General features: G+C 43.4%; 1 protein-coding gene across 2 annotated transcripts in view; it reads left to right on the top strand.

The window, feature by feature from the left end:
- The window catches only part of NET1 (neuroepithelial cell transforming 1), a 31,774-nt gene extending 15,657 nt beyond the window's left edge, over positions 1-16,117 (top strand). Inside the window, exons 1-10 of one of the 2 annotated variants that reach the window (XM_031670916.2) lie at positions 5,603-5,850; positions 10,869-10,976; positions 11,392-11,559; positions 11,954-12,016; positions 12,331-12,427; positions 12,760-12,836; positions 13,488-13,745; positions 14,168-14,338; positions 15,255-15,441; positions 15,720-16,117. In XM_031670916.2, coding sequence (XP_031526776.2) covers positions 5,758-5,850; positions 10,869-10,976; positions 11,392-11,559; positions 11,954-12,016; positions 12,331-12,427; positions 12,760-12,836; positions 13,488-13,745; positions 14,168-14,338; positions 15,255-15,441; positions 15,720-16,066 — 1,569 coding nt within the window. In that variant the 5' untranslated portion in view covers positions 5,603-5,757 and the 3' untranslated portion in view covers positions 16,067-16,117. Of the gene's footprint in view, positions 1-5,602; positions 5,851-10,868; positions 10,977-11,391; positions 11,560-11,953; positions 12,017-12,330; positions 12,428-12,759; positions 12,837-13,487; positions 13,746-14,167; positions 14,339-15,254; positions 15,442-15,719 lie in introns of those variants that run through there. The other variant, XM_072955445.1, reaches the window with a different exon arrangement.
- The last annotated feature ends 1,852 nt before the right edge of the window (positions 16,118-17,969 follow it).

Below are 17,969 nucleotides of genomic sequence, written 5' to 3'. Positions count from 1 at the left end.
CTCTGTGGGCCTGTCGCATAAGTGAGGGGTGGTCCCGGAGACACAGGATAAAACAGTCATGCTCACCTAGCACCTCCGTGTACTCTCAATGAGCATTAACACGACACAAAGATTCTCCAGCTTTGTGCACACTCCACAGGTCCACCTATATGCCTCTTCTCCAGAATTTTTTGTCTCAACAAGTCTTGCTCCTTCCAAGCCTCGGACCATCAGCCTAGTCCATACTTGTGGTCCTTATCACCATTTCATCAATCAGTGACCCACTTCCAGAATCCCATCCTGTGTATCTAATCGCTAGGGCCAGTCCTCCTGTTGGTGTCTCACGGGGTTCCCTCCAGAAATCAGAGCCTGAGACTTGAGCTAATTGACAGGTAGTCTGTTGTGAGGTGGTGTTCCAGGGAACAAGGAGGCAGCTGATACAAGTGTCTGTTAAGCCGGTCACTGCTATGGGCAACTGAGGCTTGATTTTGCTGGGACCGTCTAAAGAGCCACGTAAAGGACGCCACAGAATTGCCTTCTCAGGGGGCTGAAGAGGGAGCTTCATCCACTAATGGCTCCTGTGATCCACTGTCAGTGGTCATCGCCTGGGGTGTTAGTCCCTCACACTTGCAGGCCACTTGTGTAAATGCCACACTCCAGCATCCGAGAAGCCCAGGTGGAAAGCAGGAGATGCACGGTTCAGCGAGGCCAGGTGCTGTCGTGGAGCTGGTTGCCAAGCAGCAACTGGAGTCAGAAGTGGGCTGAGAAAACAGGAGGCCGGGCACGAGGCTGGGCATGAGGCACGGTATCACTGGTCCCCAGGGTCTGGCCTTAGCTGAGTTTCGGGAGGAAATCCCACTCAGCATTCTGTTAAATACGCATAAGTGATCTTACATGATACTGGCAGTTGTCACCCTGTGTCCTTGAGATAAAAAGTCACCACTAACAGCACCAGTACCCAATTTTATTTGCTATTTGTGTTATGATTGCAAAAAGAACCATGGTTTTCATAATACCAAACTTCTTAGCCTACCTGCTATTCTGTTTATAGTTTTTCTAATAGTATTTAACTGATCTGAGTTGATCTTTTCCCAAAATATTCTTAGTAAATCTTGGATGTACTCAAAATTTTAATCCAAATGATTTTTAAAACTCAGATCCACATACAACTTCATTACTAACTTCTCTTATACTCGTCAAGTGTAGCTGCCTTTTGGGGTGTTGTTTTTAACTCATTACCAGATATCCTGGAACTCTGGTTTTCCAGGAGTTCCATTTTATTAGTATTTCAATCAGTGTTTCCTTTTTTAGTAATATTTGAAGATTGGTTTTAAGTAGCCTATTTTTGGTGAGATTACATAGTAGTTATTTATAATCTTGAGCTCTAGAGTTTTAAAGTGGAACATAGTTTTTTATATTTAGAAAAAAGTCCTTAAAGTATTTCTTGTGAACTGTGGAATCTTTTTATATACTTGTGTGTTATTTAAATCTGTATTTAATTTAGTAATATAAAACATGCGAGTTACACAAGGGCCGCAGATAAAAATTTTACTGACATCTAACATGGGAAAAAAACAAACTGAAAAACATGGCATTTCACAATGTCTCTTGCAGAGGGCAGCAGAGAGCTAAGATTTTTGTGTTTCCTTTACCCATAATTTTCCTATTGTAATTTTCAGTTGCTGATATTGTTTCAGATGAAAGTAAACAAAAACAAATAATATCGAAACCAAAAAAAGTAATAGTTACTCTTCAGTTCGAATTTATTTCTAAATTTCAGAAATCTAATTTCACATTAAAAGGGAAAACAAAGGTAAGCAGGCTACTAGTCCTTTTTGTAAAGAAAAAGGAAACTTACCTTTCTCTTTACGTTATTCATATTTCAAGGAAGAAAGCACTGAAGGCTCCACACATACAGAAGAACAGAGGCTATAACTAAACCAAGTCTTGGGAAACCAGTAATTTTACCAAAAACTTGCATCTTTAACAAAGCTGCATTATTATTTTTAAATAACTCAGTTAAATTTTTAAGTTTATAAATACCAGGTTTCCTGCACAAAGAAAAGACACTTAACCAACCTGTGCCTCAATTATGCCAGGTATAGATAGTCACAAAAAGAGTTGCTGATAGTAACATGCTCATTAATGTAAACCATCTGATGAAATGGGAACGCTTCTAAGACTTAAGCAGCTGGAACTGTCCTATTATTATCTTTTTATTTACCCTCTTATGAGGCAGGTGACCTTTCTACTGTTTTTATGGTTTCCTTCTCTGTAAAATGTTGGCAATTATTTAACAAAACTAGCCTGGGACTAGGAAACTCGGGTTTCAAGCCCAGCTCTGCTCCTGACTCAGAACGACGGCCGCGCAGCCTGAGCCCTGAGCTGCAGACCCACGCTGACGGCGCTCCATCTCCCGACAAGTTTCCTAAACCTCTGAGTCCTGACTTCCTCCATCTGTATGTAAAATGAAGGTAACAGTACAGACTTCATGGAGTTGGTTAAATAAGGTAACGTGCAGGAAGCGCCCAGCACAGCGGACAGACTCATGTTTCCCTCTCGTCTACACCACTAGCTGGTTTCCTCCAGAAAACACTGAGGTGGATGAGTTAGTGATCACAAAGGACTTTTTCAGCCCTGGGAGTTTGTGGAGCATCGTTCGAGTCTGGATTCTTGCGGGCTCATCACTCAGAGCACTAACTGAGCACCCCACGTGCCTCGCTGCTTTGATGGATGCTCTCTGCCACTGTCTACATGATAGTTAGCTCCTGAACGTCCAGAATGAACCTAAGATTCTAGGTCTGGTGAGCTGGGGCTTTCATACTGGGACTATCCCCGTTAGACGCTACTTGGCTCTTGTGGGCTTTCTATTTTCACATATAAAGACTTCTGCCTTTACCCCTTGGATCCTCACTGAAGGAAAGAAATGAGAGAGAGCCTTTCCCCTCATTGTGTTGGCCATTCCTCTATCAGAACTAAATAGAAAAAGTTTGGAGAAAGACATCAGGACCGAGGCCCGTGAGAACGTCCTGGCAGCTTCTTTCCTGACTCCCACTCTGCGAAAGTCCTTTATTCCCTCACGAAACTCAGTGGCTGTGAAGCGCTGGCAGCCACTTTTTAACGGATGAAACTAACTGAACCAGACTCCTGGGTTCTTACCAGGCCTGAGGGCTTAGGCAGATCAGTGTTCTTACCTATAAAATTAGAGAAGTGGGTTCCATGGTCTGTCACTACGGTGCTTCCACGTAGATGCTGTATAGACCTGAACTGTCCACCACAAACAGCCAGCCCCTCCTACGGCCCGGGTGTGACCGGGTAATAGAACAGATGACGAAACATAACCAATCGCCTTTTTTCAAAAGTCTCAAAGCAGAAAGACAAATTGTTAACATTCAGTTATTAACATTAACTGAATGCAAAACACATTGGTGTTTGTAGAAGGGCAGCTTTGGGCCTTCCTACAAGAAGTAACACTGTCCTGCAAACCTTAGGAAATTGGTTTTTATAGATTATTTGCCATTGTTGTCTATGCGCACTATCATTCTGCTCTATTCACTCTTCAGCCTTTGTGGTTCCTCATCTCTTTATTCCACTGAATGAGCACACTTGAGGTCTTCATTAAACTTGTGATCACTAAATCCATGAATCTTTTCTCACCCTTCTTAACCTTTTTGCCATAATTAACACCTTTCTTCCCTTGGCATCTTGCTTTGCTTCTTTCCTTTTGGCTGTTCCTTTTGTAAAATTCTTTTTCCTTGGCGTTTCTCCAAAGTTAGATTTGGACCTCTTTTTTGCAGCTCTTCAGCACACATCTCTTTCACTCCCAGAGCCTCCTCTCTGGTCCCTGTGTCTCTGACTCCCCAGTGTAAATCCACCCTCTGACCTCTTCCAAGTCCGTGTCCAACACTTCCAAGTACTAGCTCAATATTTTTATCTGCATGTTTTTCTGCCACCTCAGACCAGTATGTCTAAAATGAAACGCAGAATGTTCTTTCAGAGCTTTTCCTGTACTTCTGTATTTGCACTAGTAGGTGCCTCTCCTAAGTTTGAAATCGTAGGCATCTCTGACTAACTGCATAAGTCGCCCCTTGCATGTATGCTTTTCCTTTCCCACTGCCTCTGCCTTAGGCAGACTTCTAGATACCTGACTATGATTTTTGCATTATGTTCCAGCCTTCCTTCAACCATCTTAAACACCACCTTACAACATAACTTTCGTTCTTTCTTACCTGCTGCATAAAACCCTCTGCTGCTCTGTCTTCACCCACAGCCTGTGACCTCACACTGAGTTCTCTCCTCGGGCTCCTTTGGGAAAGGCTTGTGCTTTTCCCTTGCTCAGACCTACGAAAACAGAACACGGCCTTCAAGGCACTGAAACGGCATCTCGTCACCTCTTCCCTCGTCTTCCCGCCCTCCCCTCAGCTCGGAAACTACAGAAGTGGTTACCTCTCCTTAACTCATGTAGCCCTTAACTAGCTGCACAGCTTATTTTGGACTCGTCAAAAGCTGTCCTGTATTACTTGCCTCTTTACGTGGTCTACCTTTCTTTATATGTGGTCTCCTGGCACTTTAGGAGCAGATAATAAGCCTTTTTTTTTTAAAATCACCCACAGCATCTAGAGAATTAGTGCCTTCTACACAGATTTATCAGATTTCTCTGATCTCAATAAATCCTAAGAATAGAAATGTCTTTGCAAGTTGCCAGCATCATATCATTCAAAGTATACAGTTAAGCTAAAATCCTACTTTTCAAAATAGAATACAGTATTTACTGTTAAAGAAGAAAATCTCCTTCGTAACAGAACTCCCAAACCAACAGAGGTTTTGGACTAGAAATTTAGGGACTGTTATTCCTTCACCTTTTTGAGTAGGTCCTTTGATCCTATTAAGACTTAACGAAGGTCAGTTAATTCAGAGTAGGGAAGAATCCTGTTACGTATACTTTTAGAACAGAAATCATTTTTTTATGTATTTATGTTATAAAAACATCTGTTACACAGATCAAGTTTTTTAAACATACAGGGGAAAAAAAAATCTACCTTTCCGTGTAGGAAACGGTGAGCTTTAAAATCTGAGGTGGCCCAAGTACACTTGGCCCGTAGCCTGTGGAAGAGTTCTCTTTAGGAAGAGAGTGGAAACAGGGAAGTGCCTACGAGGCTGGCTCTGCTGTCTCAGGAATGGCGGAAACCGGCTTGCAAGACTCAGCTTCCTTTACAACTGTGAATACGCTCGCGCTTCTCTAAAAGCAAGGCTAACTAGGATAACTCGGCTTTTCTTTAGTATATACATTATTTAACTCTGAATTACGATTTTCTTACTTACAGTTGCCAGGCTGTCTGTACCAAATTACCTTCCCTGTCTGCAACTAAGTACTAGAGAAGGTAACCGAGATAAGCAATTCGTTTGTCTCTGGGAGTACTTTTTAATCGGGAAAAGCCACACATTAACCCAGTTTCCTTTTCCTTTCTGGTCTCACTGTCGAAATTCCAAACCTCCTGATAAAGGCGCAGAGAAAGCCGAGAGGCCTAGGTGTGCCCGGCGAGGGTGCAGAGCGGTCATGCGCCCCCAGGTGCCCGCCCCTCGGGCCCCGCCCCCCGCCAGCCACGCCCACCGGCCTGGAGGTCCGCGGTCCCCGCCGCCCGCCCGCCGGCAGAGGCAGCGCGTCCGGCGGCAGGAGGAGGTCGTGCCGATGGCTGCCCAGGGCGGCTGAGCTCCCTGCAGGGCGGCGCGGGTGCGGGTTCCGGCCGCGGGCCGGACTGTCGGGGCCCCGGGGAAAACATGGTGGCGCACGATGAGGTCGGGGGTCTCCTGCCTATTAAGAGGACCATACGGGTCCTGGATGTTAACAGTCAGTCCTTCAGGGAGCAAGAGGTAAGACTTAAAGCCAGAGGAATGCTTTCTAACTCTAGGGAACTCTCACAGTTTTTAACAGTTTACTAACAGTATGATTTTAAACTTAACTTTTGATTTTAGTGAGTATTAAAATGTATGACTGATTCACATGCAGGTTTGAAACGTGTTTAGGAACTTGGTGCAGATAGATTTGTACATAGCATAGCCTGAGTGTACAAAAACTTTTACAAAAAGATTTTTTAAAGATTTTGAATGTATATGCTGTTCACTTTGGTTAAATGGGTCACATTTCTGATGCTTAGTACGGCTGTTTTTTGTTTGATTGTGTGTGTGTGTCTGTTTTTGTGGGGTTTTGACCTGCATTTGTTACCTAGTGAGTCTTGGGGACTGCTTTGTGGAACAGGAGGAAAGGAGGACTCCCTCCTTGCAAGTCAATGCTAGTGAACAAACTGCCATCTGATCCAGTGTTCGTTGTAAATTTTCTTTCCACATCTAGTAAGTGTACTGCGACTTTTGTTCTTCAGAAAGAAAGCTATGTTAAAATATTTAAGCCAACGAATCATTATTTAGGTGCTTTTGCCCTCCTTGCTTTAGTAATTACCTGAAGTCATTGTAGTTTTTAAAAGCCTTTATGAACACTTATCAAAATAAGTGATTTTTATGCCATTTTACTTAATTTTGATTGTTGATTTAATACTATGTGGGCATTCTGTTTATATCACATAGCACAGTATATCTGTGATGTATGCTGTATTGTCACTTATGTGATGGAAATGGTGTTCCTGCATTCAATTAACTGTAGACTTCTTATCTTGATTGGGGTGACAGTTTTGTGGCTGTGTCCATCTAACAAAACTTACCTAGCTATACATTTTAACATATGTGCGGTGTATTGCGTATCTTGGTAAAGCTGTGTGTCGTACATGGTACTTAAAACAGCTGCCATCTTTAGAAGGGGTGCTTTTGGTGTAATTGGGCTTTGGTTTTTGTTTTACTGTTTGGTTTTAGCTCTTATTTATATGTTTCAGTTTTCTCAAAAGAAATCATCAGTGTAAATACTAAAACTAATTATTCTGGACCATCAAGAGCTAGTCTTTTTTTCAGATACCGGCCATGTTTGTGGCATACCTTTATTCCGAAGATTAAAAACACCAGGAATGTTGTCCGGTTTTTAGCACTAGCAACACAGCCTTAAGTGAATAACTAAACTGGACTGTTTCTATTACTAAGAGGAAAGGGAAGAAATCCTGTGTGATCACAACTCATTTTTATCTTTTTTATAAATAACTTTTTCTTCTCCAAGTTGTTGCCAGACCAAGGAGAAGATTATTTATCCAGTAACCCAGATGAAAAACCCAGGCACATAACTTGTTTTTTTTTTAAGTTTCTTGGTCTGGTTGACTATAGAAGAGACCCTCCTAAAATAAATCCTCTTCCATGACATCATTTAGGAGAAAAAAATCTGTTTACAAAAAACTGAGCTTACAACAGATTTTATCCCTGTTGTTGTTTTTATGTGCAAGGTACATCCCAGTAAAAGACTTTAAATTGATTCAACAATTTTCTATTACTAGGTAGCCAGAAAATATTTTAACGTATAATATCCGACTACAAGTGGATTTAGTCAAATAAACAGATCGAGTAAAAACCCAGTCTCAAGGCAGAGTCCCTGTAACAATGTATATGCTTGCCTAGTCAAGCTAGATAGTCTGGTTAAAAGTTAACCTAAATAAACAACCTGAATTTATATTAGAGGGTGTTGTGTGCCCGCCCCCAGCCCGGTCTTAGTGAACTTTAGCCCTGGTGGCCCCGGTGAAAGGTGGCCTCCGGCAGGAAGCTCCCTGAGCGCGGAAGGCTGGCGGTGGTCTCTCTCTCTTCCCACACATTCTCAGGTTGTCTTCTGAGATGTATAGTTTCGGTGTCTGTGCTCATCCTTTCAGTTTCTTGTAATCACCATCATGCTGTTAACAACACTCCAAAACCAACAACAACAACAAAACCACTAGGTAAGCCTTATCTGGGGTGATGGTGAGTAAGATAGGAGGACTCCGGCCCCTGTCTGCCTCTGTCACCTTCAGATTCAGACTGTACCTGCACCCCGTGTCTGCGGGGGGCAGGTGGGGGTGTAACCCCAGTTCTCAAAAAACTGTCTTCGAAATATGTTTAGGTTCTTAATAACCAAACCAAGATAATTACACTGGTACGTCTAGACGTGTAAAGGAAAACTGCTTTTGGTTGTAGCTCACATGTGCCAGATTCTAACTATAAAGAGAAAATTTTGTCCCAACCTTATAGGTGACCCATGAATGCCTAGTTCATATTACTTATCCACAGAAGTTGTTTGTATGACTTTTTTTTTTCAAATAATGTCCTTACCCTGAAATCAGTGAGCCATATTCAGTATTATGCCTTTATATTTCAGTCACACTTTTTAAGTTACTCATTAAAATTCTTCATACTTTTGAAATAAATATATATGCTAAAAGTTGGTGTTACATCTGCCAAACATTCTTCACGTGTGTCCTTTCAGTAAGACCGGAAAGTGGATCAGAAACCATGTGCGAAAAGTACAGACGTGTCCTCGCACCCACTCCCTTCCCCTGGATTTGCTGATTCAGCACCAAACTTTCTCCCCCAGACACTTGAGGAGTGTGATTCTCTGCTGACAGGGCTAGCCGGGCACGCTCCTGCAGACATCCTAGATTAGATGTCTAGGACCCGCACATCCGGGGTGAAGAAGTGAGATTATAGATGGGTTTCTCCAGGACCGTGCGGCGTGTTAACACAAGTACAGCTCAGCAGAATACCCTGCCGCCCTAGAGATGGTGTGAACAAAATCCACATTTCAGAGTTCTAATTTCAGAAAGTTCCTTTACATATATACTCATTTAATGATCTAAGTCTAAATTCTGTAGTTTTAATTTTAAATATCAGAATTTTGAGTTACCAGGAAATTAGCAGTTGTCCAGTAAGTGATCCTATAAACATAAGGATTTGGGGGTCATTAATTTGGTTTTAGGTAATAAAATAGATATCAAAAATCCCTTTCCTTCCAGCTAAACTAACTTTTTGTTTCAAATTCACTGGGAAGAGCACCTTTCCAAAGACTCTTAAATTGAAATTAAGTATTTTATAATTTACTGGGAAGTCACATTCGTTACGTTCTGAACAAGGAAGAGGAGTTAACCTCTGATTCTAAAATGCGGAACAGAACTTTCTGACAGCTGCTTGGTTTCTGGTTAATGTTGGCACATCTTACTTGGTGAGGTAATTATATCTCCATCCAAACAGCAGCGTCTTTGTCCCGTCTCCACTAAATAGAAAGGAATGCCTCCTGCCGGCCCCTCTGGCTGCCTGTGTCCCTGCAGTCTGCACAGATGGTGTGGTAAAGGCATTCACACGTGTCCTGGGCCACACAGTGTGTCCTCTTACTGCGCATCTCGAAGGCCTCTTGTTCGCTTCATTTAACATTCACACATTAATGACTTTATCTTCAAAGCTTTATTTTGGAGTTAATTATTTTGGCAGAGGAGGGCTGGTCTGCGACGCCACCTCTTAAGGACTTCAGAGGCCTGAGTCATGTTGGTCCAGTTCCCTTCTGACATGTGTGGACACCTTTTGGAGCTGTAATAAGTCTAATTGCTTCTTTGAATATGGAGATCATTTAAGTGTCTTTCCAGAAGATTTTAACTTTCTGCCACTTTACTCTTAAATTATTCTCAGGGGATTATTTTTACTCACTTCCTCACCTCTTTTTTATGATGTTGGTCATATCAAAGAATTTTCAGAAAAAAGTTTTTTCATCTGCCGTGTTTAGGTGGTAGTTTTTATTTTTAAGTGGCCATTTTAATACAATTTTTCATCATGTATTCTTCCAAATTCTCATAAAATTGTTTTGTCAAATATGCCACAATCATCAAAGACACCAAACACAGACAAGTAGTTATGCTCCGTAGACATCATAAAGGGCAGGCCTGTTCTATGGCCTGGTCCCCTTCATGTCAGCAGCGGCGTGAGTCACTGCTGGTACACTCCACTTCCCGAGCAGTAAAGTCAGAATAATGCAGTTTGTAAAGTTTTGAGATCCTTGAATGATAATTGCTGTGTTTGTTATACTATTATTATTTTAAAAACAGTACATGTGAAACAGTGACTATTTCATCTGAATTTGTATATATTGTTCCTTGAAGTTAATCAATTAAATGTATGAGAGAAGATCTAATTATTTTTTATGTTTTATGTTTTATGTCTATGTAATAAATGGAAATATTCCTAATAAGAAAGAATGTTAGTAATACACTCCAAGGACTGTTCTGAGCCCTTTAAACATATCTTATTTAATCTTCGTAATGAAGAGAAGGTCTAACATTAACCCCATTTTACAGATGAGGAAACTGAGACCCAGGATGTTCCCTATCAAGTGTCTGGACCAGGATCTGGGCCCAGTCAGTCTGATTCCACTGTCCTACCTGTACTTGAATGCCTGCCACGACAGGGACCTCACTGCCTTTAGATCTGACCCATTCCAATGTCAGAGTTTTGTAAAAGCTGTTTTGTAACTGAAGTACTTAAGAGTGAATTGCTCTGAAATACTTAGGGAGGGGCAGAGGTGAAACAGATTGTTATACCACAGACGGCCGGAGCTGAGTGATGAGCGCACGGGATCCAGCCCGCCGTTCTCCCCAAGATAGTCTCTGCACAAAAGTGAAAAGTTCTATAGGGTCCTAGAGTCTGATTTCTTTGTTTTAATTTTGGTTTTTCTTAGGCTTCATGATAATATTTGTTATGTTCTCAGAGTGACATTCAGATATTTGACTAGCCTTTCTTCTACCATTTATTTTTTGATACATTACTGTTACTCATTAGTGTTCTTCGTACTTCAACAATGAAAAACAACATTCACTTGCAGAGTTACATGCTTCTGTATTTTATACTGTACGAATATCTGGGTTTTGAGAGGGCTTAACTCTGTCCAAACTTGTTTGAAATGATTACACAGAAAACACATTTAGTATAACTTGTTTCTGTTTTCACAGGAGCCAAGCAATAAAAGAGTTCGACCTCTAGCTCGGGTCACGTCCTTGGCAAATTTAATCTCTCCTGTAAGAAATGGAGCCGTCAGACGCTTTGGTCAAACCATACAGGTAGGGGCCAGGGCCAGGGCCAAATAATGTGGTGAGGGGACTTTATAGAAGCCTAAAATTTGTATATTCTTTGAGTCGTACAAACGGATTTGTACTATTACACTTAAACATAACTTTCCTGTTTTGGAACATGCTGTTAAGAGATACTGTTACCAGAACAGTATTTATATAACCTCATTATATTAATTTGCATCTTATATCAAAGCACAATCTTGGATAGTTTTTATTCCCAAAAAGTAGTTTTGGCTGATAAATATTTTAGAATAATAGATTGAAGCTTGTATAAATGATTGTTTTATGCATTGAGAAATTCTCAGAACCCTGTTTTTAATTTGTCTTTCCATTATTTTTTTAAGGAAAAAAAAGGAATAATTACTGTATCCTCCAAATTTTTTTTCTTTGATTTTCTTTTAAGTCGTTTACCCTTCGTGGTGACAGCAGATCCCCAGCTTCTGCTCAGAAGTTTTCGAGCAGATCAACAGTCCCCACACCTGCCAAGAGGAGAAGCAGTGCCCTGTGGTCAGAGATGTTAGACGTCAGCACGAAGGAGTCTCTCACTACCAAAGAGATCAAGCGTCAGGAGGTACGCTGGCACCCGGTAGCGAGACCACGTTTACTGGCCTTAACGGGACACAGGCAGGCTCCGTTTGATAAATAGGTGTTTCGCCAGGAGAATAGCGAACTCACGCCGAAGGCAGACAGCCTGGCGTGTCTGTGTCTGAGTGCTCCTTCCTAACGTGAGCGGAGCAGCTCGCGTGGTGGGAGCTGGTCGGCAGACCTACAGCTCTGATGGGGTGAAGCTGTGAAACACGCGGATCCTCTTATTGGAGATTCCATTCTGAACTATAGTTTTCAGACCGAGTCGCTTTAAAAAGCGCTGTTCAAAATGTCAGTTAAACAATGGTAAATACCAGTTGTATCTGATTTTCCTCTCTCAGAGGAAGGAATGACCAACGATGTTTGCTGGGTTTTTTTAGGCAATATATGAGATGTCCCGAGGTGAACAGGATTTAATCGAGGATCTCAAGCTGGCAAGAAAGGTCAGTAAATAACTCCTTATCACGTGCCGCAGGCCTCACTCTAAAGGCTGGGCTTCTTACCTGCAGGTGTGGGAAAGTGGGAAGTATCTGCTGGCCAGTATGTCCTTTAGATTCGGTTTCTCAGACACATCTCTTCAAGGACGAGTATCAGGAAGGGGCCTCTTTAGGGACTAACATATACTTTAATTTCTTTTATGTGTAACCAGTGGAGTCCACGCGCGTTTTTGTACAGTCAGTCGTGCTGCGTCCACATGTCGCGCTCTCAGTGTCGTCTGTCTGATCTGTGTGTGTGACACGTTTCTCCCCTCCGACAGGCCTACCATGACCCCATGTTAAAGTTGTCCATTATGTCAGAGGAGGAACTCACGCACATATTTGGTGATCTGGATGCTTACATACCTCTGCACGAAGGTGAGATATGTCCCCCAGTCTTCATTAGATTCTGGTCAGCAGTGACAAGTCATTTTAAATCTGAACCTCTAATTCAGTGCTGATTTTTTTTTTGAAGCATAATTGATTTACAAGATTAGTTTCAGGTATGCAACATAGTGATTAGTGTTTTATAGATTATACTCCATTTAAGCTTACTATAAAGTATTGGCCATATTCCCTGTGCTGAACAGCACACACGTGTCACTTACTTGTGTCATACATGGTGGCTTGTACCTCTTAATCCCCTCCCCCCCTTGCCCCTCCCTGAATTATGTTTTAAATAAACCTATGATTGGTCCTTTACATTTCAGATCTGTTGGCAAGAATAGGAGAAGCAACCAGGCCTGGCGGAGCCGTGGAGCAGATCGGCCACATTCTTGTGAACTGGGTGTGCAGCCCGCTTACTTCAGACCTGTTGTTTGTGATGATTGATTAGATCCAGTGACTGGACTCTAAAACCCGATAAATAAGGCGTTACAGCTGAACAAATTTGCATAGCTATAAGAAGTTACAGTCCCTGTTTTAAAAACACTTCATGAATGATGCAGTTTTAAGAATACATTCCTCCTTGAACAGAATTCCCACACTCTGTACCATTTAGTTATCTGTTTTCTTCTCTGGTTAACATCTGGCTGCCAGGCCCTGTCCTCGGAGGGGTGGCCGGGGGTTCAGTGGTGAAAGACGGTCTCCACATTCGTAGTCCAGGGGGCGATAGTCAGGTCAGTGAACGGTGCCCAGGTTGGAGAGGCATGTGAGAGAGGAAGGTGTCCTGTGAGTGCAGGAGACTCGCATCTGACTGAGGTCAGGGGCAGTAGAAGCTGTGAGTCTCTGGATTTAGCCAGATGAGGAAACTGAAAAAGGGCATTCCGATGTTGGCCCGGAATACCATCCAAGCCCCGTCACCACCTGCAGGGGAGCTTTCGCAGCCCGTTACAGCCGTCAGAGTAGCTGCAAGTTTTGTGCTTGGTGTTCAGTCTCGCTAGTGGACTCGACTGTGACCGGGACTTAACTACCGTTTGTTTTTCTTACTCCCCCGCAGTTGCCAGGCTTGAATGCCTACAAAGGCTACTGCAGTAACCAGCTGGCAGCCAAAGCTCTTCTCGATCAAAAGAAGCAGGATCCGAGAGTCCAGGACTTCCTCCAGCGATGTCTTGAGTCTCCCTTCAGTCGAAAACTAGATCTTTGGAGCTTCCTAGATATTCCTCGAAGCCGCCTCGTCAAATACCCTTTACTGCTGAAGGAGATTCTTAGACACACTCCGAAAGACCACCCCGACGTTCAGCTTCTGGAGGAGGCTGTAAGTAGTCCAGTAAAGGCGTCTTAGCTTTTCAGGTTTACATACTCACGCACCTTGGAAAGGTGTGCGGCACGACGCTCCCCTCTGCACGTGCAGTCAGCACGGTGACGTTTTCTGTAGTTTCACATTCTCATATGTTAGTGCCCCGTGCACTAGTAAAGACACGTGACACATTTTACATTTACACTTTAATCAAAAGACTGGATTCTGGCCTGATCTCTTCTACTCGCCAGCTGTGTGTGACTTTGGGCAAAACACCCCATCTGGCTGAGGTGTTAAAATGAGGGGACTGACCGCACTGCCTGACTTCTTGAGCCCAGGCTTTACAGTTGTATTGTTTCAGCGTGACCCTTAGTCCTTTAGGAGCACAGGGCAAGTTGCCACGCTGACGATGCTCCGTGGGGTGTTCTGGGTATTTTTAGATACTGATAATACAAGGCGTTCTCTCTGACATCAACTTGAAGAAGGGGGAGTCGGAGTGCCAGTACTACGTCGACAAGCTGGAGTACCTGGACGAGAAGCAGAGGGACCCCAGGATTGAAGCCAGCAAGGTGCTGCTGTGCCACGGGGAGCTAAGGAGCAAACACGGGCACGTGAGTGTCAGCGCCGGCCAGGCGCCGTGCCACCTCCCGCCGCGTGTGACGCGGCTTTCTGGAGCGAGCTCCTCTCAGAGGAGGAGGGTTCCCGGATCTGACGTGACTCAGCCATCTGGTATCTGTCATTACAGGAAGACGTAAATGTCTTAGTGGAGAATAGTGATACTTTATTTTTCAGTTCTGAAGCATGAATCAGCTTGTTTGGCTAGGGGTTCCTTTCTTACATTTTTAGCTTTACATTTTTAATAAACAGCATATCCTTTAAAGCATTTTTGAAGAGTTTATAGTAATAGAAGTCGTTTTTAGCACTACTAAGCAAATTTCTGCAGCAGATTGAATGAGAGCAAACTTTTTAAATCTTAATTACAAAGGTTCCCGCATGGAGTGGTATTTTATTTCATTATGTGCTTTTCAGAAGCCCAGTTTATAAGCTGAGATTTCTTCCTGGAAAGAGCTGAAATCTGACATCTCTGATTTCTATCGTGAGGCCTCATTGTTCTATGAAAGCTTTTTTAAATTTATGTGGGACAAAACAGAACCATTAACATTTTTACCAGCTCACATTTTGTAATTCTTAACTTTGTTAGAAGACTGGTGTACAGCTCTGCTGTTCCTGGTCACGTTACCGCCAGCAGGCAGGTCTTTGTGGTGTGCAGCGTTTACTCAGCTGTTGCTGAATCTAATGTTACTGCTGGTAAAAAAATGTTTCATACAGTTGAGACCCAGCAAGCTCTCCAAGCAGAACATGCACGGCTGTAAAACCATGTCTGCGAGTCGTTGGGAAGGGGAGTCTTAGTAAGGCAGTTTGATGAAAGTAAAATAATGTCAAATCGAGCTGTCTTAACCATGGATCTTAGTCACTTAAAATCACAAAGCTCCCTATTTAGGAAGCATTTGTTTCTTGTTTCTCCAGAAACTGCACCTTTTCCTGTTCCAAGACATCTTGGTCTTGACTCGACCTGTTACCCGGAGTGAGCGTCACTCGTACCAGGTTTACCGGCAGCCGATCCCGGTCCAGGACCTGGTCTTGGAAGACCTGCAGGACGGGGACGCGAGGATGGGCGGGTCCTTCCGAGGGGCTTTCAGCACCTCCGACAAAGGTAGAGCGCACGCTTTAAAATCCTTTAAACAAACATAGATTCAGAGCCGGAGTGGACGTAGTTTTTCTCTTTAAGAATTCTGTCCCCACGCTGGAACTTGAGTGTTCCACGGTCCTGCTCCCGCCGCCCTCCCTGGGCCCTCAGGTGCCACACGGCCCGCCCGCGGGCGCCGCCCCGCATCGGCCAGCGTCCCTCCCTGAGATGCGCCGCCACACAAACGCCCGCACCCCGAGGCAGTACAGCCACTTTATCTGGATTTCCCTTTTTTATGTTTCTAGCTAAAAATATCTTTCGAGTTCGCTTCCAAGACCCCTCTCCAGGCCAGTCGCACACTCTCCAAGCCAATGACGTCTTCCACAAGCAGCAGTGGTTCAACTGCATCCGAACCGCCATCGCCCCTTTCCGGCAGGCCCCCGGCCCGGCCGCGCCGCAGGGCGCGCCGCCGCCCCAGCTCCCCGCGGCGTGCGCGGCGGAGAGCGCGGCTCAGGGCGGCGCCGACCGCGACGCTTCCCAGGCCGGCGGCGCGGGCAGCGGGAGAGCGGCCCGCGCCCAGGCTGGCTCCCGGCGAGCCAGGGACAGGGACCGAGCGCAGGGCGGCGGGCGGCGGCGGGAGACGGTGGTGTGAGCGGCCCGCGGGCCGGGGAGGCGGCGATCCTTCCCCGTCGCGGGGGCGGGGCGGGGCGGGGCCGGGCGGGGCGGGGGCGGCGCAGGGCTGAGACCAGTCTTCACGGTGTCTGTGTTTTCCGGTGTCTGTGTTTTCCGTTGATTTTGGATGTTGTTCCTTTTTTTTTTTTAAATGGCAGCTAAAGATACATATACAGATTGCTGTTGAACTGCAGTCTTTTTTCTCAGATTATTTAGAACATGCAAGCCTGGTATTTTTAATCAAATGAAATACTTCCGAAAAGGGTTTTCTCCTCATTTTGCATTCATCATGAGTGCATTTTTAATACCAATTGTGATAGTTACAATATTCGCCAAAGCTTAAAATTTTGCAAATACTGGGATTTTACTGGTGTTCCTTTGATAAACTTTTCATGCAGAATTTGAAATTTTAACATTGGCACCTAAGATCTACTTGGAATATATGTAATATTTCAGAATCTACATTGAAGCATAAGTTCCTTGAAAACAAAACTTAATAGGTTTTCCACTTTACCAACTGGAATGCTTTTTGTTAGTTTTTCACTGCACATTCCTCATTTTTCATTGATTTAACCTGCCAATTATTTAATTTTTTTTATTGTAAAGTAGTTTTTAGTATTTGCTTTTATTTTTTTTTACTTTGTTGCCTTTTCAAATTGGCATGTCTTTATTTTTCTTTCTTGATTAAAAATGTGTGTGTATGTGTGTGTTTGTGTGTGTGTGTGTGTTTTAAATCATGTTAACTTTACCAAGTGAAACCAAGCCATACTGTTTTTGAGCCAATTAAGAAAATTACAATTTGTAAAGTGTAGTATTTTAAGATGGTGAACCCAGTGAAATGACCTAGTATGCTCCAGACCACAGAAAGAAAACACGTTCAGGGTTTCATTGAAAGTTTTAATGCTATAAAAGCAAAAGGGAAGGCAGTTGACTGGTAATAAGTTTAAAAAAAAAAAAAAAGAAGGAAAAAGAGAGTAGTTTTGTTTTCATGTAAGCTGTCTGGTTGTGCAGACGTTTATGAAAGGAGGTAGTCAAAGCTAAACCTGAGGGTGCGTAGTAAGTCGTAGAAGGGTTGGGGGAAGTGAACTCTGTTTGACTTGATTTACAATACTTGCGAATAATGGGTTTGAAAAGAAAATGAAGTATGTTGAAAATTTGACCATATTAGATGAATTCTGGTGAATTTATTCATACAAGGGGAAGGAGACTGGTGAACCCTTTGCTATGAAATGTTCCTGTTCAGATGAGATCATGGTCTTGGGGTGGGGGGGACTAAAAGCCCTGCGTCTTGGCGGGTTTGTGATGGTGACCAGTTCAAGTAAATGTTGACTATTATGTGAACTCTGGCCAGTGGAAATGAAAATTGAAAAAGACTGTAAATAATTAAATCCAGATGATTTCTCTGTATAAATGAATTATACAATTAAAAAAAGTCACACACATAATCAAGTTTCTTGGCTGGTGGACGTTTGGGGGACATGTGCCAGGAGATGCTGTTACAGCAGAGGAGGTGCTGGCAGGCCTCAAGGAGACGTAAGAGTCTTGAGTATTTAACACCTCTGAAATTCACTGGCAAGTGATAGAAAGATCCAGGTAGGTCAAGTTCTGTGAATCTCGTCAGACCATTCAGAACACCCCGCATCAGAGAGAGCAGCTGGTGAGGTGAGGACCGCTGAACACCTGGCTGCGTTCTGGGTGCGACAGGAAAGCCAGTGCAGAGCAACCCACTGAACTTCAGCTTTTAATGGCGGTGTCTCAGGTCTCTACCTCTGGACGTTCAGGCTCAGTGGTGTAGATTACACCAGTGGTTGTATCCCAAAAAAGCAGAAAGCAAGATTTCTGCTCATTTCCAGAGATGTTAAAAGACACAGATTCTTCCAGAG

The sequence above is a fragment of the Vicugna pacos genome, chromosome 35 (genome assembly GCF_048564905.1).
Source record: "Vicugna pacos chromosome 35, VicPac4, whole genome shotgun sequence".
In the NCBI taxonomy this organism is placed as follows: Eukaryota; Metazoa; Chordata; class Mammalia; order Artiodactyla; family Camelidae; genus Vicugna; species Vicugna pacos.
The sequence above is the reverse complement of the archived record's forward strand: the minus strand, read 5'-3'. Positions and strand labels throughout refer to the sequence as shown.